The sequence below is a fragment of the Thamnophis elegans genome, chromosome 3 (assembly GCF_009769535.1).
Source record: "Thamnophis elegans isolate rThaEle1 chromosome 3, rThaEle1.pri, whole genome shotgun sequence".
Taxonomy (NCBI): domain Eukaryota; kingdom Metazoa; phylum Chordata; class Lepidosauria; order Squamata; family Colubridae; genus Thamnophis; species Thamnophis elegans.
The window spans coordinates 38106532-38130760 of NC_045543.1; the positions used below are offsets into that span (position 1 = coordinate 38106532).

The 24229-nt window shown below is 46.1% G+C and overlaps 1 protein-coding gene across 6 annotated transcripts in view; it reads right to left on the bottom strand.

Moving 5' to 3' along the window:
• GSK3B (glycogen synthase kinase 3 beta) overlaps window positions 1-24229 on the bottom strand; it is a 131886-nt gene that overhangs the window by 80548 nt on the left and 27109 nt on the right. For all 6 annotated transcript variants that reach the window (XM_032214092.1, XM_032214093.1, XM_032214094.1 and 3 more), the window contains exon 2: window positions 20075-20268. In XM_032214092.1, the coding sequence (XP_032069983.1) occupies window positions 20075-20268 (194 nt within the window). The remainder of the gene's footprint in view (window positions 1-20074; window positions 20269-24229) is intronic.

Sequence of the window (24229 nt, forward strand, 5' to 3'; positions counted from 1 at the left end):
TTTTGCAGATACTTCAGGAGGGAAATTGCCGTCTGTTGGACAGAGTCCTTCCTCCCACCGCCCTCGGATCCCTGAGACTTAGCTGAGGAGGGAAAGGCCAGCCGGCACCCCAGACTAGCCCCGCACCCCCGGTGGCACTCTGCACTGAGAGGTAGTGCTTCTTGCTCTCCCTGATGCATTTCTTCGTTCTTCGCTCTCCCGGAGCTCCTAAGCCTCCACATGTGGCAGCAGAATACTTTGGGATGACTCAAAATGGCTCCCGCCAATTTCGCTGTCACTCAGGGGAAAGTGCGTGAAGCGGCAGAAACGGTCACCGCTGTTGGGCAGACTAGAGCACCGCCGTAGCCAGCGGCAAACAGCCAGAAGGCCCTGGTAGAATTGTGGTCGAGGGGAGCCAAGAACGGGATGCCGGTGCACTCCCTATCCCCCCCTCGCTCACCAGCGGTAGCTGGTCAAGCGACTCACATGCCCTGAGCCGCTTGCAACCAGCGGATGACAGGGCATGTGAGTCTCTCAGCAGTTTAAATCAAACCTTTACATAGAATCTTGTAGACAGGTAGAGAAAGACCATTGGCTTACCTGAATAGTCGTTCTCTAGGCGCTGCGGAGTGTCCAAACACGGGTTAACTTCAGCTTGCTGCCCAAATAACTGAGTTTTAAAATTGTTGTAGCTCTGCCTCTTGGTTGCCTCAGAGGCTCAGTTTCAAAAACGAAGAAGATCCAATATTCCACAATCAGTCCAAGTTCAAGTCCAAGACATAAGGTGGAGTATATATCTCGCGGCCCACTTCAAGGGTGGGGTTGGACAACCCGCAGAGCCTAGAGAACGACCAAAACAGGCCTGCCCTGCCAAAGTAGGAAGAGGATGAAGAAGCCCGCATGGCCCAGGTGGGTCTTGTGAGCTGCTGATTCCACCCTCTTGTCCTCAGCCTTAAGCCCTTCCAGCAAATCAGCGGGGAGAGAAGAAGGAGAGGTGAGGGACACGATGGGATCATCCACCTGAGGAAGTTTCAGTAACTCCTCCAGGAGGGCCTCCATAGTATAGAGCTTCCTGTCAGTCCCACTGGGGTTTGACATGGAACCAGGTTGGGCCCATTGCCATTGAATAATGTCAAGGAACAACTGGGGGGCTGGGACCAAATCCAAAGGCGGAGGCACCTCTTTAAACAAGCCTGTGCCAGGGTCCCGGGACCCTATGGTTATGTCTGTGGTCTGATCTGATGGAGCCTTGGCCACGGGGGCTGGAAGGCCAATTTGGGGACCCGCTGCATGAGCCTTGGTGAGAATAGCTCTGAACATAGCGTGGTTAAAGAGACCTGAGCTGGTGGACTGCTCAGGAACAGCGCTCTCCTCGTCAGAGAGAACCAGGATCTCTATCTCGGTCTCCTCTAGATCCAACACCTCACTAATCCCCGTGGGTGTGGGAGAGGCCTCCCTAGTTGCCGAGGCCTTTGGCTTAGCTTTGCGACTCGCCTCAGCGACAGTCGCTAGTGTGGGCAGTTTGGCTGCCAGCTGCTGCATGCCATCAGATATGCCACGTGAAATGGCACGAGCCATTACCTCCTCCATGGCCTTGGATAACAGGGGCCCCTGATCTTGGGGAGGAAGGGGCTCTAACTCAGATGGGGCCAGGGATTCCTCCTCAGCCCCAGAATCCATCTCCTCCAGGGAGTCTCCAGCCATGGAGTGCACCGGAGAACACATAGAGGCCCTAGAGGGGTTGGGGGAAAATCCAAAATCCTTGGCCCTGTGGTCTGAAGGGGAGCCTTCCTGCTGGAGGGTATCTATGGGAGACCCTACTCCCCCCACATTAATACTGGAGCCCCCGGACAGTCTATGCTGTGCAGCCTGGGCCTTCTGGAACTGCTTTTCCAGGGCCTTCTGGCATCTCACAGCCATCTTTTCCTCAGCCTTAGAGACCCTCCCAGCTGTGGGCTGTTTCCCCTTAGAGGAGGCCCAACGTCTACAGACAAAAAGAAGAACAAAACCGATGGAAGTGAGGTAACCCCAGGGTGCGGTTGGACTCTCCCGCAGCGCACAGAAAAGGACCCTTCAGGTAAGCCAATGGTCATTTTCCTGTGCACTGCTTGGAGAGTCCCAAGTATGTACCCAAGCAAAATATGTCCAAGGGCGGGAACAAAAAGAACAACAACCCAACCCTAATGTGTCTCAGAAACAATGGCCTGCAACACTCTCCTGCCAAAGGCAGCTTCTGTGGATGCAAACTTGTCCAATTTGTAGTGTCTTGGGTGATAGGGACACCCAAGTTGCCGCTTTGCAGATCTCCTCCAACGACGCTTGAGTGGCCCAGGCCGCCATTGTGGCCCACTACATGTGGAGTGTGCAGTCACTCAAGAAGGAATGTGTCTGCCCTGCTGTTCATAGGCAAGGGAGATGCAAGCCTTGATCCATCTCCCAATGGTAGACGAGGTGACCTTTCGACCCAAGGAGGTTGGTTGAAAGGTGACAAAAAAAGGCCTCCAACCGACGAAAGGGGGCTGTGAGTTTGATATATCTCTTAACTGCCCTCCGAACATCAAGAATGCCAACGACGCTTCCTTGGGTGAGTCAGGCGAGGACAAAAGTCTGGAAGGACAACTTCCTGGGCACAGTGAAAATATGAATTAACCTTCAGTAAGAATGATGGCTCAAGACGGAGAAAAACTGAATAAATGGTACACAAATCGTCTCAGACCGACAGGGCGCAATTTCCGAGACCCTGCGGGCTGAGGTAATTGCAACAGAAGGAATGTGTCTGCCCTGCTGTTCATAGGCAAGGGAGATGCAAGCCTTGATCCATCTCCCAATGGTAGACGAGGTGACCTTTCGACCCAAGGAGGTTGGTTGAAAGGTGACAAAAATGATGTTGTGCGAGAGGTTGTGAGCTGACTATTGTCCTTGAGCCACTAGGGTGGTTCAGGTGAGCTCCCCAGCCAGAGAGGCGGCATTGGTTGTGACGGTCAGTCTGGGTGGTTCTTTGAAGCAAGTCCCTTTCAGAAGGGCTGGGGACAGCCACCACCAGAGACACCAAAGAACTTTGGCAAGTAGACGTCCCTTGACTGGTGAATTGCTGGTCTTCGCCCTCTGCATTGGCAGGAGAAACCGTTGTAGATCTCTTGTGTGTAGTCTTGCCCAAGGAACAATCAAAGACACTAGATCATCTTCCCCAGCAACAAGGGGACAAGGTGACGATACAAGCGCTGGGGGAGAGGCGGACTTGTTGGACCAGTTCTTGGAGACTTTCGACACAGTCTGGTGACAGGAAGACTTGGCAAGACGAAGTGTCTATCACAGTCCTCAGGTGCAGAATCCTGGTGACCGGAGTCAAGTGGCTCTTTTCGAGTTGATGGTAAATCCGTAGTTCTGTAACGTCCGCATGGTGATGCACAGATCCCATGTTGCTTGCGCCGGCGGCGGCGACTAAATCAATATGTCGACGAGGTAACACTGTAGGCAGATTGGTCATGTTCTTAAGTGGGCAGCGACTGCAGACAGGATCTTTGTAAACATCCTTGGGGCTGACGATAGGCTGAATGGAAAAGCCCTGTACTGAAAGTGGGACCCGGCGTAGAAGAATCTCAGGTAACGTCTGTGCTCGGTTGTGATGGGGACATGGACGTATGTCTCCTTCAAGTCTATTGATGTTAACAAGTCCCTCTGTCGAATGCAGCCCAAGATGGAGAGAAGGGACTGCATTTTGAATTTTTTGTAGGCCACATATTGGTTCAATTTCTTCAAATCTACTATCGCTCTCCACCCCATCCCGAGCTTTTGGGTACTTGAAATAGAATGGAATAGAACTCCCTGCGTTCTTGTCCAGGGGGAACTGTTTCTATGGCCCTGATTTCCTTGAGGTGGTGGATTTCAGCCTCCATGAGGCCCCTTTTGGTGGGATATCTGGGAGTCGGGCAACGAATGAAGTGGCACAGGGGGGAGAGAAATTCCAGCATGAGGCCTATCTGAATCGTTTGGAGCACCCACGCATCCGAGGTAATCTCCTCCCACCTGGCGGCAAAGAGTTGCAGCTCTGCCCATATGGGAGGACTGGGATGGTGGTCACTTGTTTTGACGGAAGGGCTTGTTTCCAGACCTTCCCTGGAAGGGATGACGGGAGTAGGGCTGCTGTCGGGCCCTGTCCCGAAATGGCTGCCTATCCTGATTGCGATCTGTCCTCTGAACGTAGGAATGCTGAAAGGAGGAATTGTTGGTCGGAGGATCAGCTGGATAGGAGGTATGTTTGCGGAAGGAGGAGGTTGACCTGCAATCCGGTTTCTGGGAAACCGAAGGCATCACCTTCCGTTTATCCTTGTTCTCAATCAAAACTGAGTCAAGGGCCTTCCCAAATAACTTGCCCCTTTTAAAGGAAGTGGAAGCAAGCTTCCATTTTGAGAGCATGTCCGCATTCCAGTGGCGAAGCCATAGGAGCCTACGAGAGGTGACATTAGAGACCATGGCATGCGAAGTGAACTTCGCAGCGTTAAGGGTGGCATCTGGAGAATATTCCACCGCGGCTACAATTTTATTTATGTCGTGCCGCAGTTTGGGGTCCCCTGCCGGGAATCTAGTGAGTAACTAGTGAAGCCAGGCTATCGTGGCCCTATTAAAGAATGAGGCGGAGGTGGCTACCTTAATGGCCCAAGCTGGGGCTTGATGGTCTTATGGCAGGCCGGTTCAGCTCTTTTGTCCTTTGTCTTAAGTCCCTCTAGAAAGTCCGGTGGGAGCACTGAAGAGGAAGTGAGAGCTTGAACTGGAGGATCAACGGAAGGGAGCTTAGGAAGCTCTTCCATGGTGGGATCCACTGAGTAAAGGCATTTGTCATTACCGCCCGGGGTGGCCAGAGTCCCAGACTGGACCCACTGGCGTTGGACCATGTCTTTAAAGAGTTTGGAGAAGGGACAATTTCCTGGGCGGGAACCTTCTCATCGAACAGGCCTTTACTGCAGGATCCGCAGCTGCCTGATCCGGGAACACTGCCACCTCCATGTGAGTGGACACCTTGGCCTTGAACAGGATTGACTTGAATGAAGATGGTTCAAACAATCCAGCAAAAGCTGATTCATCCGGGATGGGGTTCTCATCATCTAATAACTCATGACCCCCAACATCCTCATCGTCCCACAGATTCAGCACTGGCCACTGATGGGGCTGGAGAGGAAGGCCTGTGGGAGCTATGACGCTCTTCAGGGCCCTGAGGGGGCTGCGGAGCTTGAGGGGCCTGAGGAGCTGGAGAAGTCTGAGGAATGGGAGGTGCTGGTTGTGGAAGCTGCGGTTGAGCCTCGCGTCTTTGGAGGCCCTCAGCTATCCCTTGAGATATTGCAGTAGCAATGATCTCCCTCATTTCTGTTGAGAGGCCTGGGCCCAGTCTTCCACTGGGCGGGTCCCCGCCACAGTAGATCTGAGAGTGGAAGCCCTGGCCGGGAGAACAGGAGAGGGGGAGCCCTCCTTATCAGAAACCAGGTCACACTCAAATAGGTCTGCACCTCCCCCCCCCAGGAGGAGGAAGGGGATCTGGACACACACCCCCCGAGAGGGAAACAGCTTTGGGGAAAAAAAACCACTCTCAGAGATAGAAGGAGGAGGAAGAGGGAGCCCAACCGGGTCCTGACCAATAGGATTTCCTGGCTGACGTGGCTGGTGGACTTGTGCCACTATCTGCCTTTGGGCCTTTGCGAATTCCTTCTCCAGGGCCTTCTGGTTGCATCCTTCTCCTGCGCCTTGCTGGGCTTCGTGGAATAAGGCTTGCTGGCCCTGGTCCCCCCAATGGCTTCTCTAGCAGCCCTGCCTGCCTTCCTAAGAGAGGGCCCCATCAGATTAGAAGACTGGCCTGCTGGAAGGGGATCCACGGAGATTTCATCTGCCATGGTGGTAAGTCGGCTCCTGCGTTTGCCGAGCAGAGGTCTGGTAAATGGAGTGATTGCTGGCAATCCGTCGGGAAGCAGGGCACACATGCACCAAAAGGACACAAAAAAATGCTGCCAGGGGAAAGGATTGTGATGAAATGTGCCAGGGATCGAAAGGCTAGTCGTAGAGGGTGCCCGCAGCCAGAGAAACCTCCGAAATAGCCTTTAATTTTGCCATCTGGAGAGAGCGTGCCGATCGCTGTCTGCCTCTCACAAGCCACCACTGAGAAGATGAGGCAATTTGCGCAAATGGTGGGAAACTTTGGCACTTGAAAATGGTCGCCGAAAGGGGGCGGCACAAAATGGCTGTGGCCAGAGAAGCACTACGTTGTCTTCGCTGTGGAGGAAACAGCCAGCTGCTGCTCCAATGGTAAAATTAGCCTCCGATGAAGTCTTTGGCGTCTCGCCGCGTGGGTCGCCTGATGGACCAACCCCGGAGGTAGAGAGCCAGCCAGCTAACGGCTCCCAGTGCCCAGCTAATCCTGGGACGCCTGGAGAGCCTAACCTCTCTATCATAATGCAAAGAGGTCAATGAAGCCTAGAAGGAATCAAATGCTGGCTAGAAAGTAAATATCTAGACAAGAGAAAACAAACGTAGAGAAAGAAACTTAGTTTTTTAAAAGGATACAGGTAATAAAAAGAAGAAAGTCTCTGGCGAGACTGTAAAAAGCGTCGTACTGGGCTATGGACTGAATTGAAAAACTAAATGTACCCGGAGACCAGGAGGCGTGGTCAGAATTTCAATCCAGACCATTAGGCAGAAGGACAGAATTTAACCCCTTGCTTGGATTCTCCAAGCAGCGCACAAAAAAATCATTTTCAAATTTTGTCTGCACCCACAAATGACAACCATGTTCTTACTATCATTTCCAGTTACAGCCTAAGGTCCTTGTCAATTGCCAATTTCAAGCCATCACCACAACCTCAGCTAAACTACCCTTATGGGGAGAAAACCTCTTTCTGGAACACTGCAGGTCTATTAGTTGTCTGAGATACACCAATCCAATAGCTCCCACCTCCTGGGGGGGGGGTGGTAATATGGATTCTAAAGAATCAGAGAGGTCTATGATGACAAATTATGATAATATTTTCCACATGCAGTTCATGTTGCAACAGCTCCAAGATAAATGCCACAACTAGTGTGCGATCCCCAATAAATTGAACTTTCCATTATTTGAGTCAGATCCTTAGTCACCATGGTGCATGTGAACTCCTGAGTTGCCTATGATTTAATGTCACCTAGGGGGACATTAAAATCCCAAGGCCCAAGAAACCCCTGGGGATTCCACTACCAAGCTAGCAACAGAATCTAGCAACTCAGGAAAGAATGTTGTTGCAAGGCAGAGAGGCCAATATAGCAATAACAAACCCAATTACTTCCTAAAATTATCTTCAATCAGAGACTCATATCCAACTATCTGCAGACCGGAACATATGAAGACATCAAGGCTTCATGGATGACAACTACCAATCTTCCTGTACTAGAGTGACAGCTGATGCCAGATTCCAAATCCAGATGGGCATATCTCTAAGGGGGCACCCCTGCTGTATGCTCACCCAGGTCTCAGTTATACATGCCAGGTCAGTTGCATCATCCATATTTAAGTCATGGATTAAGAAGGTCTTTACATACCGGTCTGGTAATCAGAAGCAGCTGCTGGAGTCCAGGGCCCCCAAGGATCCAATGACCTGGCTTCCAGGATGAAGGTTGAGGTCTGAAAACACTGGTCCTGTTGCCCCTTTGAGTGATCTATCCTCAGCCTCCCACCATATTGCCCTCCTTGGTCACAACAATGATGGAACTACTTGCCCTCTTCCTTTCCCAGTTATTTTCTGCCCATCTCAATGCCCATCTAGAACTGGGCAACACACTCCATACTCATATCTAGTGCCTCCCCACCACCAATATTCATAAGCTGTCCCTTACCTCTAGCATTCAGTAATCTGGAGGAAGGCCTACTGAAGTGGATCACCAGCATCTGCTCATCACACTTCACTAAAATCTCATCTATCCCCCTCCCCAGACTCCTAGCAAAATCAGGCCAAAAAGACTGTAGTTGAACCTGGGCAACTCTCCCACGTTGTCTGACATAACAGTTGGAAGGTAAAGCATTCCAACCTAACAATTACCACTGAAGCAGCAGCTAGCAATGCCCAGGGAAGAACGGGCAAACCATAGGACTGAAGATAATAACCAGAGCCTGTTACCAACATTGCTATATGATAATAATGCCAATACCAGCAGATGTTATGCAACATCTAAATAAAATAATTGTATGGATTGCCCCGGGGATTCTAGACAGTACTCCAGACCTGTGTATGCTGTATCTCCCTATTTGAAAATTAGGACAAACAGGCTTTAATCTGGAAAATGCGGAGTATAATACCGGGGTGTCAAACTCGATTTCATTGAGGGCCGCATCAGGGTTGTGTTTGACAGCGGGGGGGTGGGGGGGTGGCCAGTTCAACATCACTCATGCCCAGGGCACCTGTGGTGGCCAAGTGCTAAGGCAGGACTTCCCTCAGACCCTCTCTGCCTCTTATTATAATCTCCCTACCTCCCTCCCTCCCTCCTTTCTTTCTTTTTCTTCTTCTTTCTTCCCCACTTTCCTCTTTTTTCTTCCTTGCTCTCTTCCCATCTTTTTCTTTGTATTTCCTCTTTCACTTTCTCCTTTCCTGTCCTTTCTTGGATATGCAAATCCAAAAGGGGAAACATTTCTCCTTTTGTTTTGTTTTTAGTCTGTTTTGCTAGCCTTCTGCCAGTGAAAATGGAGTCCATGGGGGGGGGGGTTGTGCGTGGCCCTCCCGAGTTCCGTTTTCACTGGCAGAGGCACCACAGGCCAGTTCATCATTGTTTCCAGGGCGACCCTGCAGGCCAGATCTAAATACCCTGTGGTTGGATCTGGCCCCCGGGCCCTGAGTTTGACACCCCTAGTATAATACAATTTATATTTTTGTTTTAACTACCAAGATTCTGCTATTTTACTAATAGAACAGTTCTAACTTTAGTAACATGGTAAACAAAAAGGGTATACATTTTGGTGGAAATAGGAATAGGAATAGAATAGGCAAAATACCAGATGACAGAAAGGGGGCAAGATTCACAAAGCACATCACTGAATGCTATACTTATGTCTGGAATATTCCATAGATGATCAGAAAATAAAAAAATCTAAGCAACTTAACAATAGTGCACAATTATAACATAGTAAGGATTTGTCAAAAACAATTAATCATATCACCTTTCATTTTTTTATCCTTAATAAATTGTAGGAAGTGTATGAGTTCATCACATGATCTGACTTGTTAATTATAATAGCATGCCATGACAATTAAGTGAGCTCAATAGTTAGCTCAAACAATCAAGCAGACCAATGGTTCCTTTAGGGAAGATCAAAGTTTCATCTACGATTTATAATCTTGAACTCTTTTTAGTTATTTGAATGAAGTAAAAGAAATGTATCAAATTTTCTTGTGACACAAAAAGTTGGATAGTTAGCTTACTATAATATAAACAAAGCACTTGGATAAGGGGGTTGAAAGTCATGCAGCAAGTTTATGAAGCAACACTGGGATGGATGATTAGAGAGAAGGAGATTTTAAAAGATGGAGAGAGCCTTGAGCAATGAGCTGAAATGAATGTCTAAAATATAAAGTTCCAAATTTGGGTAAGAAAAATGAAATGCATAGGTATAAGGATGTGTGAGACCTAGTAGCAGTAATATATGTGAAAAGAATCTGGATGTCCTTGTCAATTATATGTTGAACAAAAGGCAACAGCACTATGGAAGTATGAATAGGGCAAATGTCAACTTGGGAAGCATTAACATAAATGCAGAATCTAAAGTGATTGTTCCACTCTGCCTTATTCAAACTCCTATTTAGAGTCCAATTCTGGGCACCATGATCAAAAAAATGAGGGTAGCAAACTGGAGCAGGTTCAGAAGGCTACCAGGAAACAGAGAGATCTGTAAACAAACCTGATGAAGACGAACCAGAGAATCTACCCTGTATAGCCCATAGAAGATACAACCAAGGGGAGATCTGATAGCAATCTTCAATATGTTCGGAGGTTGCACATAGGAGAGAAAGTAAGCATTTACTGTTGTCTCAAAAGGAAAGACAGAACCAACAGACTGAAAATGCAGAGGAATAGATTCAAGTTAGATAGGAACTTCCTGACTATATAAGCTGTCAGCATGTAGAACAGGTGCCACTTAAAATGGTGAGTTCTACTTTGCTATAGCTCCTCAAACAGAAGCTGAATGGTCATCTGTCAAAGATGATTAATAGATCCTGCAATGAATGGGAAATTGAAGAAGATAAGGTTTAAGATTCCTTAAAACATTATGGTTCTACAAACAAAAATAATAGATCAAGATTCAACCAAGACAAATGCAAATTTCTTCACTCAGGAAAAAGAAATGAAAGGGTTTTTGTGGGGAGACCTGGCTTGGCAACTATGCTTTTGAGTAACATTTGGGAATAACAGCCTTGAGAACAGAGGAATAAATATCCTTCATGTATCTAAAACAATGTCATCAGAAGACGCTCAAAACTTGTTCCTTACCATTCCAGATCGATAAATTTTAATTAAAGGAAGTCAAATACTGGCAGAATGTTAAGGAAAATATTTTAACAATAAGGGCAGTCCAACGATGAATTTAATTAACTACAGAGGAGACAAGCTCCTTTTCACTGATTGTGTTTTAACAAGGAACAGAGACAATTCTGGGAATGCTTTCATTTGGAACTCTTCATATAGCATGAGGCTGAATTCACTGGCCAAAATGACCTATCCGGTTATGTACAGCTGCGTGAAAAAGTCCTGCATGCTTTCAGTTTTAAGCTGTATTTATGTTTAATCAACTTTTCATTCATAGAAACCATGCAAAATTTGTACTTCGATAAAAATTTCTGTAGTCGGATTGAGATGCATAATTTTTATTAATATAAGTCTTTTTAAGGCTTTGAGTGAGTTTATGTGCTAAAACAAACACAATTTGAATTTTCGAGAACGCTAGGATCGAAAGTAGCCAATCAGCAGCGAGGTTTGGCTGACCAATCAAAATTCACAGAGGTTAAATCTATGAGCCAATCAATGTTGTCGTACTCTCTGACTATAAATAGGCATGAAAAGCATTGAGAAATTTAATGTTTTATAGATGGCATTTGCCTCCAGCGAGATTGGCCAAAATGTACCCAAATTTATCCCCCAAATCTTGGAGATGCAGCCACAAGCCTGGAGCATTCTATCATATGTGGTGGATATGCCCCATCACAAGGAAGTACTGGTGCAAAATTCAGAAATGGTTGGAAAAACTTACTGAGTGAAAAATAGAACTCAAATCTAAAGCATTATTAGGACTACTAGACCAAAAAATGGATAAACAATCTCAATATATAATCATACACATACTCAATGCCGCTAGGGTTACTTTTGCACAAAACTGGGGAAAAAATCAATACATCCTCAGATGAAACTATAATCAAGAAAATACTCAAATGCGCAGAAACGGATAAAATGACAATTGAACTAAAAGAAAGAGAAGAATCGGACTTCTATAAAGTATGGAATAAAATGTATAAGTGGCTTGAAATCAGAAGCCAAAACAGAAAATAGGGAATATGATGATACAAATAATGAATATTATTATGTGTTAATACTACATTTGCTACATAATAGGACAAGGTTAAAGCAATAGGAAGGCAATGTAGAAGGGAGAACTATAAAAGCTAAGCAGGAAAGCCGATATAGAAAGCTGTAAAATTACTGTATATTCTTATGTATGTTCTGTGTTTTGTTTTGTTTTTCTTGCTGTGTCTTCTTTATTGTTTTTAAAGATTAAAATATTCAATAAAAATTATTTTAATTTTTTTTATTAATATAACCAAAATCTTTTTAAGGTTTTGAGTGAGTTTATTTGCTGAAACAAACACAACTTGAATTTTCAAGAACGCTAGGATCGAAAGTAGCCAATCAGCAGCAAGCTTTGGCTGACCAATCAAAATGCACAGAGGCTAAATCTATGAGCCAATCAATGTTGTCATACTCTCTGACTATAAATAGGCATCAAAAGCATCGAGAAATTTAATTTAGCTCTGGCTGCAAGCAAGGATGAAGGCCTTTGCTTTCGCCAGTACTGAACAGCGGCATCACATCATTGTGCTTCATGAAGAGGGTTACTCTGTACAGAAATAGCCAAGAGAGTGAAATGCCATCAGACCACAGTGAGCAGTGTGGTTGAAAAATACCAAATAACTGGTTCAGTTGATGACAGGCTCTGCTCTGGAAGGACAAGAAAGTCGACAAAACGGCAAGATCAGGCTTTGCAACGCATTTCGATGGCTGACAGGAAGCTCACCTCCCCATAGATTACAAGAACTTGGGGTGAAACATGTGATGTAAAAAGTGTGCACAAGCACAGTGCATTGCAGACTGCTTGCCCGAGGGCTCAAAGGCTGCAGAGCTCGAAGTAAACCTTTGCTCACAGATGCTCACCGCTCTCATCAACATGTGTGGCCAAGAGTATGCCAAGTGGACCAACGAACAGCGGGCCAAGGTCATCTTCAGTGACCAGAGCAATTTCTACTTGACTGGGAATCAGTGCAATATGTATGTCAGAAGATTTCCAGCTGAAGAATTTAGGCCGTCTTGCCTGAATCTATCTTTGAAACATCCATTGCACGTGATGATCTGGAGCTGTATCGCTGCTTCTGGTATTGGTCGGATACAAATCATGCAGAGAATCATGAATTCCAGGCAGTATGTTGAAGTCCTAGAAAAGACCATACTTCCTTCAGCTTAGCAACTTGTAGGGAAGGACTTTTATTTCCAGGATGACAACGCTCCTTGTCATTGAGCCAAGTCCGTCCAGCAGTGGATGAAGAAACATGGTGTTCGACTCCTGGATTGGCCAGCTCAGAGCCCGGATTTGAACCCAATTGAGAACTTGTGGGCCAAGATTGGTTACAAAATAAGCAAGAAGCATCCGAAGACCAAGCAGGAGCTGATTGAATCCATTATTGCAGCCTGGCACCATATTGTCACCAAAGATCACATGCAAAGGCTTATATAGTCTATGTCGAAGAGATGCCACCTGGTGATAAGCAATAACGGCTGGCCAATTTCATATTAGTAACTATGTTTGGTTACCTAAATGATCCTTTTCAGAGCCACAAACAATAAAAATGTTAACAAAACACTAGCATCGGCCTTAGTAATTGCAACACGTATGCCACTGGGTATGTATCAGTTACTGTATTTTTCAGAGTATAAGACACATCGGAGTGTAACATGCACCAAGGTTTTGAAGAAGCAAATTTAAAAAAAGCTTCTGCACTCTGCAAATCCCCAAAAAACTATCAGTTTTTCGCGAAAACGGGCCCGTTTCCCCCCCCAAAAAAGGCATGAATAGCCTTTAGAGGGCTTGCAGAGTGCTCCTGGAAGGAGGGCAAAAATGAGCAAAAAAATGGGCCATTTTTGTAGAAAAAAAGGGCATGGATAGCCTTTAGGAAGCTTACCGAGCGCTCCTGGGGGCTGAGGGGGGTAAAACTGAGCAAAAAACGGGCTGTTTTTTGCTCATTTCTGCCCTCCCCAGCCCCCAGGAGCTCTCTAAAAGCATGCAAAAAAATTCACAATCCCCATCCAAACAGCATCAAATTGTAAAAAGCTTATGCTTTTCACTTTAAAAACACCAGTATTTATTTAAATATAACAATATTTGCATAGCAGTTAGCATAAAATATCATAAAATATCGACCCCTAGACCCCTAACATATGGGGTGCCACAGGGTTCAGTCCTGTCCCCCCCTACTTTTTAATATCTACATGAAACCGCTGGGCGAGATCATTCGACGGCACGGGATAAAATACCACCAGTATGCGGACGATACACAGTTGTATCTGTCCGCCCCGTGCCAACTCAATGAAGCGATGGATGTGATGAGCCAGGGCCTTGAGGCTGTTAGAGACTGGATGGGGGTTAACAAGCTTGTACTCAATCCAGATAAGACCGAGTGGCTGCTGTGCTTCCCTCCCAATAATTGGCCAAGTATTCCATCTCTCAGGCTGGGGGGTCAAATATTACGCCCCTCAGATAGGATCCGCAACTTGGGAGTCCTCCTGGACCCACAGCTGACTTTTGAACACCATTTGTCAGCTGTGACCAGGGGGGCATTTGCCCAGGTTCGCCTGGTGCACCAGTTGCGCCCCTACCTGAACCGGGAGGCTCTCACAACAGTCACTCGTGCCCTTGTGACCTCTAGGCTGGAATACTGCAATGTGCTCTACATGGGGCTGCCCTTGAAGAGCATTCGGCGACTTCAGTTGGTCCAGAATGCAGCCGCGCGAGCGATCGTGGGTGCACCTCGTTTCACCCACGTAACACCTATCCTCCGCGAGCTGCACTGGCTACCTGTTGATCTCCAGGTGCGCTTCAAGGTGCTTGTTGTCACCTTTAAAGCCCTTCATGGTATTGGATCTGGGTACTTGAGAGACCACCTACTGCCAATTACCTCCACTAGGCCAATAAGATCCCATAGATTAGGCCTCCTCCGAATTCCATCAGCCGGTCAATGTCGACTGGCAACTACCCGGAGGAGAGCCTTCTCGGTGGCTGCTCCGACCCTATGGAACGAACTCCCCGTGGAGATTCGTACCCTCACCACCCTCCAGACCTTCCGCATAGCCTTAAAAACCTGGCTGTCCCGACAGGCCTGGGGCCAAAGACTTCAACTCCACCCAAATAGTATGACTGTTGCGCTTTTTAATGATGTATTGTCTTTATGTGTGTATCTTGTTTTGTTTTTCCCTCCCCCTGGATTGTGAGCCGCCCTGAGTCCCCTCAGGGAAAAGGGCAGCATATAAATAAAGTTAAAATCCAAATCCAAAATCCAAATCATAAAATCAATGGCCTAACCAAAAAATGTCATAAACTGTAAAGCGTGCAGTACTTTTTCACACAGCTGTACATACCTATGTAGCAGTGGTGGGTTTCAAAAAATTTTGGAACCTACTCTGTGGGTGTGGCTTGCTTTGTAGGAGTGGCTTGTCAGCCATGTGATCGGGTGGGAGTGGCTTGCCGGCCATATGACCGAGTGGGAGTGGCTTGCCGGCCATGTGACTGGGTGAGAGTGGCTTGCCAGCCATGTGACCAGGTGGGAGTGGCCAAGATGATGTCAGCATTCCCAGTCAAGATAGAGGTATAAATTACACAGAAAAGAAAGAGGCATCCATACACCTGAATTTAACTTCAAAGCAGTGGCAACAACTTAAATTCGTTAAATAATAATGTTTGTTAGGGCTATGCACTGTTTTTGAATATATAGGAATGTAAAGCCCACAGCATCTGCTTGGTACTTTTTAAAGCAGGGGCACCTTTTTCCTGGATTCATGAAATATCTACTTTAAAGAGTTGTGGGTGGAGTACTATATTTACAGTCTTGTATTCTCTTCAGTACTTTATTTGGAACAGAATCCAAAGTACCATGCAATCCTAGCATTTGTACTAAAGCTAGGCAAGTTATTTTACAGGGCTCTGAGCACTCCTCCAGATCTGGTCAATGAAGCAGATGTTCCAAAGTACTCCCACAACTTTCCAATGCTTTGAAATCCCACCAAATGATTTATACAAGCCTATTTCATACTTTCTTCTATATGGCGATCAGGGTGGTTTTAATATGGTTCACAGGTGGCCTATTTTCCAAGTACTTAGAGAGCCAAGACTGCCTTTCCTAGATTGCAGCTTTAACTTCCTTGAATGTTAACACACCTTCAGGCCGTTCAAATATAGACTAGCTCTGATCCTGGAACCATATCACATGCTTTATATATTAATATCATATTCAATGTAATCATTATTGCTAAAAAAAACAGGCAGCATTAGAGTAGTTTGTAACAAAACATGGGCAAGAAACAAGAATTTGATTTACCACCACCACCCCTATTTTAGCTTATTTCTGTCTTATCTAATATTTTCCTGCAATTCTTTCATAATCCAGACTACTAAAAAGAGTTCTACATAATGATACTTTTAAAATAAGTTTGATGTCCAACAGATTTCCTATTATTAATATGAACAGGTTCTGCCCTATTTCTTAAAAAAATAAATTCATAAATATAGCCCCAATAAAAAAGAATAGTATGTTGGAGTACTGAAAATCTCAGCCAAATGGGAAAATCAAAAGAAAAAAATATTGGACTTCCTGCTAAGAAGTAACAATTTATATATAGTATGCACAATTCTTTTAGTTAAATTATTGCTGAACAATTTATAATAGTTGTATCAAAGTATTATTCTAAGATATTTGCCACTACTACCCTACTTCCTAGATGTTCACTTGTCTCTCCCCCCCCCCCCCCCGGAAGATTTAACAGTTTTGATGAAAGTTGCATGATATGAAACTTCTCTCCTTTGAAATAAGGTTTGGTTTTAACTCTCCAATGAATCAAAAGGAATGTTTCACACTCGTTACACAGCATTTGTTTTAGCTTTCCATAGCTCTCCCCAAAACCAACCAAGGAAGATAAAACCACAGAAATATAATACTGTTGTGCACAGCTTTGCACTAAATTATCTGTATAGTAAGCCAAAAATAGTTTAAGATTATAATTAGCCCACCTGTTTCCCCCATTAACATGCAAATACATTTTTCTTGTTCAGAGACGGCATGAGAGGTTCCTAGTCCTTGCAAAATATCACACATCCACATAAAGGGAGCAGCAACTCCTCTGTGAAAGGGGGGGGGGGAGTTTGGCTTCTCTCTGCCATTTAAAGGCTGCAGCAGGGAGAATCCCAACTTTTTTCCTCTCCCTCTATTTACAGAGGAGCTGCGGCTTCATTTTTGCTCCTGCTGGCCCCCTCCCTCCTGGGGTCGAAGCACCTGAAAGGGACAGGCAGGCTGCCACAGCTTTACTGAGAATACATTTCTGAGAAGAGAAACTTCTCGGGTCCAGCTGCACCCGAGCTAGGGAAGCGCCCATGCGATCGGAGCAACCACGCAGCTCACCTGCACTGGCTGTCTCCCTGGCGATGGGCCGGCAGTTGCGGGCGCTCCACCAGCTCAGGTGCAGCCGGACCGGAGAAGTTTCTATTCTCAGAAATGTCTTCTCAGTGGAGCTGTGGCAGCCTGCCTGTCCCTTTCAGGTGCTTCAACCCCGGGAGGGAGAGGGCCGGGGGAGGCATAAAGGGAGCCGCAGCTCCTCTGTGAATGGGGGCGGTGGAGTTCGGCTTCTCTCTGCCATTTAAAGGCTGCAACAGGGAGAATCCCAACTTTTTTCCTCTCCCTCCATTCAGAGCGGAACTGCTACAGCCTCCCCCCCCACACACACACACACACGTTGCCCAGTAACCCTAACCTTCGCGCTCTTATCTGCACTCTCCTCAGCTCCTCAAAACTGCAATAGATGTCCAGAATCGGCTTTTGGGGCTAATCGGGGCTTGGATTTCCAGCCCCCACCGCTTCTGGATGTCTATTGCCGTTGTGAGGAGCCGAGGAGAGCGCAGAGAAGAGCACGAAGGTTCCTGGCGCTCCGGGAATCCGCGAAAGCAGTTGGGAGAAGCGTGTGGCTTGGTTTAGCCTCCTTGGACATCGCAGCAGCAGCCCCAAGTGCGCCGATCTCGCTATTTTTCACATCGGGGCATGCTGCAAGAGGGGAGGAGTGAAGATCTTTTGCGGCTGGCACAAAGGACTTCCCCGGACTTGCTTTAGTGAGCACGGGCCCACCCCTCCATCACCCAAAATCCAGAAAAGGTCTTTACTTCCTCTCTCTTGCAGCACGCCCCGATGCAAAAAACGCCAAGGCCTTGCAAGGTCCCTGAACTTGTCAAAGACGCCAGCCACGCCACGTAAGCTCCCGCCACCGTCCCCACCCCTGCGCCCGTGCTTTCTGGTGGCCAGGCATCTTAGGCAAGTCCGGGGACCTTGCAAAGGCCTTGCAAGGTCCCCGAAATTGTCAAAGACACCAGTCGCGCCGCATAAGAGCCCAACGCCACCCCCACCCCCACACCTGTGCTTTCTGGCGGCCAGGCATCTTAGGCAATTCCAAGGACCTTGCAAAGAGCTTGCAAAGTCACTGAACTTGTCAAAGACTCCAGCTGCGCCATGTAAGCTCCCACCGTTGTCCCCACCCCCGCACTTTCTGGTGGCCATGCAGCCCTGCGCTATAAGCGAGCTCGGGATCCTTGCAAGGCCGCAAAAGGTCACCGGACTCGCTTATAGTTCAGAGCCACGGCAGCCACCACCACCCCCACTTAGTTGCAGCTTACTTACCTCCTCGGAGTCGGCAGGCAGCAATAGAGAGCCAAACAGGAAAAAAGGTAAGTGGGTTTAGATAGGGTTCTTAGAGGCGGGCGGGGAGATTGGTGAGGTAGCCAATCAGTGGGCAGTGGGCGGGGCTAGGATAGTGCGGACAGGTGGGGGGAGGGAGCAATGGAGCGGCTTCCAGACGGGTGGAGGCGAGTGAGCTAGCAACAGGGCCGGGACAGGCATTCCGGAACTTACTTCCGGGTCCACCGGTGGAACCTCCTCTCACTGGTTTGGTAGATTTGACCAACCGGTTCTACCGAACCGATGCGAACCGGTAGGAACCCACCTCTGCTATGTAATTTCTTTTTAGAATGTTAAATTTAAGGATTCTTACTCAAAAATAACCAAATATAAATTAATAAATCAACCAAAGCTTAAATAACCAAATATCCAAACATTTCTTTTTTTAAAAAATCATGCCAGGTTTGGTTTTTTGAAAAATTAACTAATGGGCAATTCTATTGAAACTTCACTATCTCAGCATTTGTAGAATGAGATACGAAAATTCAGGTACACAAATAAAAATGCGACTTAACTTTGGTGTTTGTAAACTAATAACATTCTAGCTGGATATAAACCAAGAACAGAAAATTAAATTTAAAAAAGCCATATCCAATTAAAACGGTATATAAAATTGCAAACAGTGATGGTTAACCTTTTTGTTGTCTTGTGCCAAAAGCTTGTGTCTGTACGTGCGACAGCACGCCTGCATGCCCGCATCAATAATGCAATGCACACACGACCCCCGTATGTGTGCCCAGCCCCTGTGCATGTGTGTGCGATCCCCTCCTTGCCCATTTTTTGCTTTCAGGTTGGTGCAGGAGGTGCTTTCCAGGCCCAAGACCGGGTGCAGGAGAGCTCTTGTGCAGTGCCCCAATGATCCTTTTTGGCTTCCAAGTTGGTGCAGGCGGCTTTCCAGACCCAAAACGAGGTGCAGGGAAGCCACTGCGCGACGCCCCAGCGACCTGTTCTGGCTTCCAAGTTGGTGCAGGCTTTCCAGGCCCAAAACAAGGCGCAGGGGAGCAACCTGTTTTGCAGCACCCTGGCAACCTGTTTTGGCTTCCATGTTGGTGCAGGAGGCCTTCCAGGCCCAAAACCCGGGGGGCTGCATGAGGCCCAAAATGCAATGCAAGCACCACATGCCTATGCGCCCCGTGCCTCACACATGCGTGCGCACATCCCCCACATGTACCTTGCCCCCCCACCTCGTAGAGACCCAAAGACCAGCTGGCCGGCAGGAGTTGTGTTACGTGTGCAGTGAAGCTGGGCTGGGGTGATGGCTGGCGTGCCCGCAGAGAGGGCTCTGCGTGCCAACTGTGGTACACATGCCATAGGTTCCCCATCACGGACCTAACATATTAGCTATTTATAATATGATTTAATATGTAGAAGTTTCAAGTATCGCACAACTCAGCCACTGTACATTGTAAACTATGATTTAGAACTCAAAGCACTAAATAACTCAACCAACTATTATTTAACCGTCCACAATGAAAATAAACTGTGATCTAGTGATCTCTATAAAATAGTAATTGAAAGCTTATTGCAAAATTAATTTAAATTATCCTATTAATTTTAGTTTCCCTTAGCAACCATATTCAGTTTTCTGGGAGGAAAAAATCCTCATCTTTATGAATAAAATAAAACCACTAAATCAGTCATGTTTTCTTTTTCTTTCCTTATTGTCCATCTATCAGCTCATTAAAAATACATTATATTTCAGCACATTTCTGTTTTGCACCAGACTATATTTGAAATATTGGGATGTCAATGCATATAATAAGCTCTTTGGGGAAAAGATCAATCAGAAAGGAATGAAAGAGAAGGACAGAGGTTATTCTTAAGAATGTTTTTTATCCCTTTACCTTAAATCTCTTGTCTTGCAGAACTTTTTTAATGGCAACCAGCTCTCCTGAGTCACAGAGTTTGGCTTGATAAACAACACCAAAAGATCCATTCCCGATCACTTTAGTGTCTGTATAACTAACTTCTTGAGGCCTATCTGGACCTTGTCCGGGAGTTGCTACTACTGTAGTCACTTTACTGCCATCTTTGTCTCCTGGAACAACAAGAAAAAGATGAGATAGTGTTAAATCTATGCTGGAGGAGAAGAATTTCCAAGACATAATTTAATACATTGATCATATGAATGGACATAATATATTGGACATATCAATGAAACAATACTTATTGGTCTCATTCGAGATGGTGATGAGTCTGCAACCAATGGGAGGTTGAATAACTGGCTCTGTTGTGCAGCTTGAACAATCTGGAGCTGAACATATTTACCCATGTAGTAGGGCTGTATTAATATTATCCTTCTCATCTTTCATATTACTTCTCCTATTGGTATCTTATGATTATCATTTTGTTGTTTGTATATAGACTTTAGGCACCGGAGACAAATTCCTGTGTATCCAATCAGATTTGGCCAATAAAATATTCTGTATGAATAATTGTTATGAAAATCATCTTTTTAATGTTTAAACTATGAAAGGATAATTTTAACCTTAGACACAAAAGGCATGCCCTTCAAAGTCCCCCAATCAAATTTTACCTCAGACCAATAGATTTTACATGAGCTGCATTAACTGATCACTGTTTCTTGCCACTATTAAAAATAGAAAATCTAGCATTTTAACCTCATTAGCCACTGATTGTCAGCTAACAGAGAACCAGATTGTTAATTTCCCATAGTAATTCACAGTTGATGTCTAAGGGAAAGAAAAACTAAGGAAGATGAATAATTAAAAGGATATGTGCTTGTGGGATATGCACATATAGGGATGGGTCCAATTCTTACATTCTATACTGTACTTTGTCTAAAAAAAACCACATTCCTATTCCACAAAGCTAGTGACTCCCATATGTCATGTAATGACACCAACTTTGTAACCCACAACCCACACAAAAAAATTATTCATTTATTTATATATAATGAGTGTAAAATATAATATAAAAATGTTCCAAAGATTACCCACTCCCAGTATAAAATTTAGTTTATCATAAAAAAGGGAAAGTATAGTTCATAAGTAACACAGATCATGGCTCATTTATATATTTGCAAAACTTATGTGGCCATTATTTTATGCATGATAATTCTAGGCAGCTCATATCAATTGTCCAGAAAAAAAAAATAACATTCTCCCAAAAGACATCATATTTACAACCACAGCACCACAATATCCTACCAACTCTACATTTTCTGAACTCATTTCCAACCCAGCCCAGTTCTTAGGTAGAGGCAGGTTTTCACAACCCTCCCACAGGGTTAAAAAGGTGGGAGCCGTCTGAGTAGAGGCTATTCCAAAAAGGACAAGGGGACCCATGGAAAAGATGGGTTTTGCATCTGAAAGGAACTGGAAGCCAATGCAGCTTGTGCAACAGCAATGTAACTTGGGAAAATCATGAAACACCCAGAACAGTGTGCACTGCTGCATGCTGGATAGTAGTAACGTGTGAGTGGTCAGCCCATGAAGAGCATACTGCAATAACCCAACAGATGATTAAGGCAAGAGCGCCTGAGCAAGGCATCCTGGTCCTGGAAAATCAGCACACAACAAAAACTTGTGCTTGTCACTGTACCTTTATCTGATCCTGACATCAAACTGTATTTCCCAGCAACAAACCATAATTAGAAATCATAATTTAGTCTCTAAATAAAGGGAGCAACAATGAATGATAAGCAGAACATCTTCAAAGGCTGATTTACTTGCGTAGTTTCTTTTCTACCAAATGAAGCTTTCCTGCTGCAATCTGTCTGACAATAGGACAATTCCCCACCCTGTTAACTCCTGATCAGAACATCTCTTATGCTATTTAGTCTGTAGTTGTTTCCATAGCAGAAAACTGTTGACCAATGAAACTGTGCAAATCTTTGGATTCAAAGACAAAAAATGCGCATTGCACATTGCAGTTGCAGAAGGCACTTGCATATCTGGAAATCTGAACTTACTTAACGACCCTTAATTCAGCAACAATTCAAAGTTATGGTGCTGGAACTAATGGCAGTTGTGTCCAGTCTCCCAAGTTATACTTTTTGGAGTACCCCCGCAGTCACATGATAAAAATAAGGTGCTTGGCAAACAGCCCTGAACTTGCAACCACAGAGGAGTTTCAACTCCTCACACCCACCTATCTCCCTCTTCTCTGCCCCTTTGGAAACCCTGCATTCTGCTGCCTCTATTGTCATGCCGTCCACTGCCCTCCACTGCCTTTGCTCCCACTACTGAAAAAACCTCCCAGCCTGGTTCTTCATGAAGCAGCTGCTTTCCTTCCAAGAACTTGGGAGGAAGACAAAACCAGTAGAGTTCAGAGCAGCTAAAGGGCAAAAATTGAGGACGGAAGGGAATTAGTGGGAGGAGGAGTTAAAGAGGAGGTGAGGATATGAAAGGCCAGGAAAGGCAGTTGATGACCATGCCAGGCCTTCTTCTCTCAAGTTGTGCATAGCAGTTTTTGGTGGGGGGAGTCTTGCTTGGCCAGCAGCTACCTCACAAAGGGGCTATATCAAGCAAGCAGAAAGAGCAAGAAAATTGCAAAAGTCAGCTTGGATGGAAGAGAACAGGAGCCTTGGAGTACAGGGTAATGAGGGTGACCCCCCGACTGGAAAATACCTTGCTGCTGGTATAGGATGGCTGCAGCTTAGTGCCATACTGTTAGGGGTGGCTAGGATAGCTTCAGCTTTGCACCACACTGCTATGAGAGTAATATGCTTGCCTCCACCCACTACTGAAACCTACAGGCCAGTTCTCCAAGAGCACATCCAATATTTGCTGTCCAGAGCATGCCAGAAGCGCTTCTGAAGAACCGGTCTGCAGGCTTCAGCGTGTTGGAAGCTAATGACCCTTTACGAGACTTTGTAGTGGAAGCTAGGCTCAGAGCATGCAGAAGGTCTGCAAATAGATTCTGTCAGGGCTGGGTTGCCTCTATCCCTCAATGAAGCTCACTGACCAGATCCCCAGAAACACTTCCAACATGAGATACATTGCAAGTGCTAGAAGTGCTCCTCAGAGAACTATCATATTTTTCAGAGCATAAGATGCACCCTTTTACCCCCAAAGAGAGAGTGAAAATCTGGGTGTCTTATACTCTGAATGTAGCCCCGCCCACCTGGTCCGTGCATCAGATTTTTGGGTGATTCCAGGCAGCGGGGATCGTCACTTCCACATGGAGTCTGATTCCCGAAGTGGCCCAGGGAATTGTATTGAAAGCCTTTTGAAGGCTCCCTCAGGAGCCGCCAAGTGCTTGCCCGCCCCTCTGATACCTGCTGAGCCTCCTCCCACCGCAGACGCGCCTTCTATTTTCCCCTGGCCAGATTCGCCACCTGAAACATGAGGATCATGGAGGAAACAGCTTTCAGGTGGCAAACCCTTCTGCACACACCGTTTTGGAATTGGGGAGGGGATCCGCCTCCTGAAAATGCTTTCCTCCACAATCCTCACGGGTGTCAGAAGGGCGGCAAGGGCTTGGCGGCTCCTGAGAAGATTGAGCCTTCTCCGGTCGCAACGTCATCGCCCTGAGGGCATCGCTGGCAGCCACTTCCCGCAGCTCAAGAGGCTTAGCTCAGGAGTTCAAAGAAGGCTTTGAATCAAGCTTGATTGTACCCCATTCCAGGTTTTTAATTTCCCGATCTAGCGTCCAGAGAAACCTAGTGCTTCTGAAGTACCTCTCATTTGTAGGAGGAGGAGGAGGGTGGCATATACAAAAGCCTCTGAGTAACTGGGAAAGAAAGCCGCGCTTGGAATCTGCCGAAAACTGCCGCCCGAAAAGCACAGCTCTTCTTTCTTTCCCAGTTACTCAGAGGCTTTTGTATATGCTGCCCTCCTCCTCCTCCTGCAAATGAGAGGTTAGATTTTAGAGAGACGCTAGATTTCTCTGGACACTAGATCAGGAACTTAAAAAACCTGGGATGGAGTACCATCAAGCTTGACTCAAAAGCTTTGGCTTTGGATTGCTGTGCTGCCACCCAAAAATGCTGTTACAGCGATCTCTGCAGACCCCGCTTCACTTGCCCCTTCTCA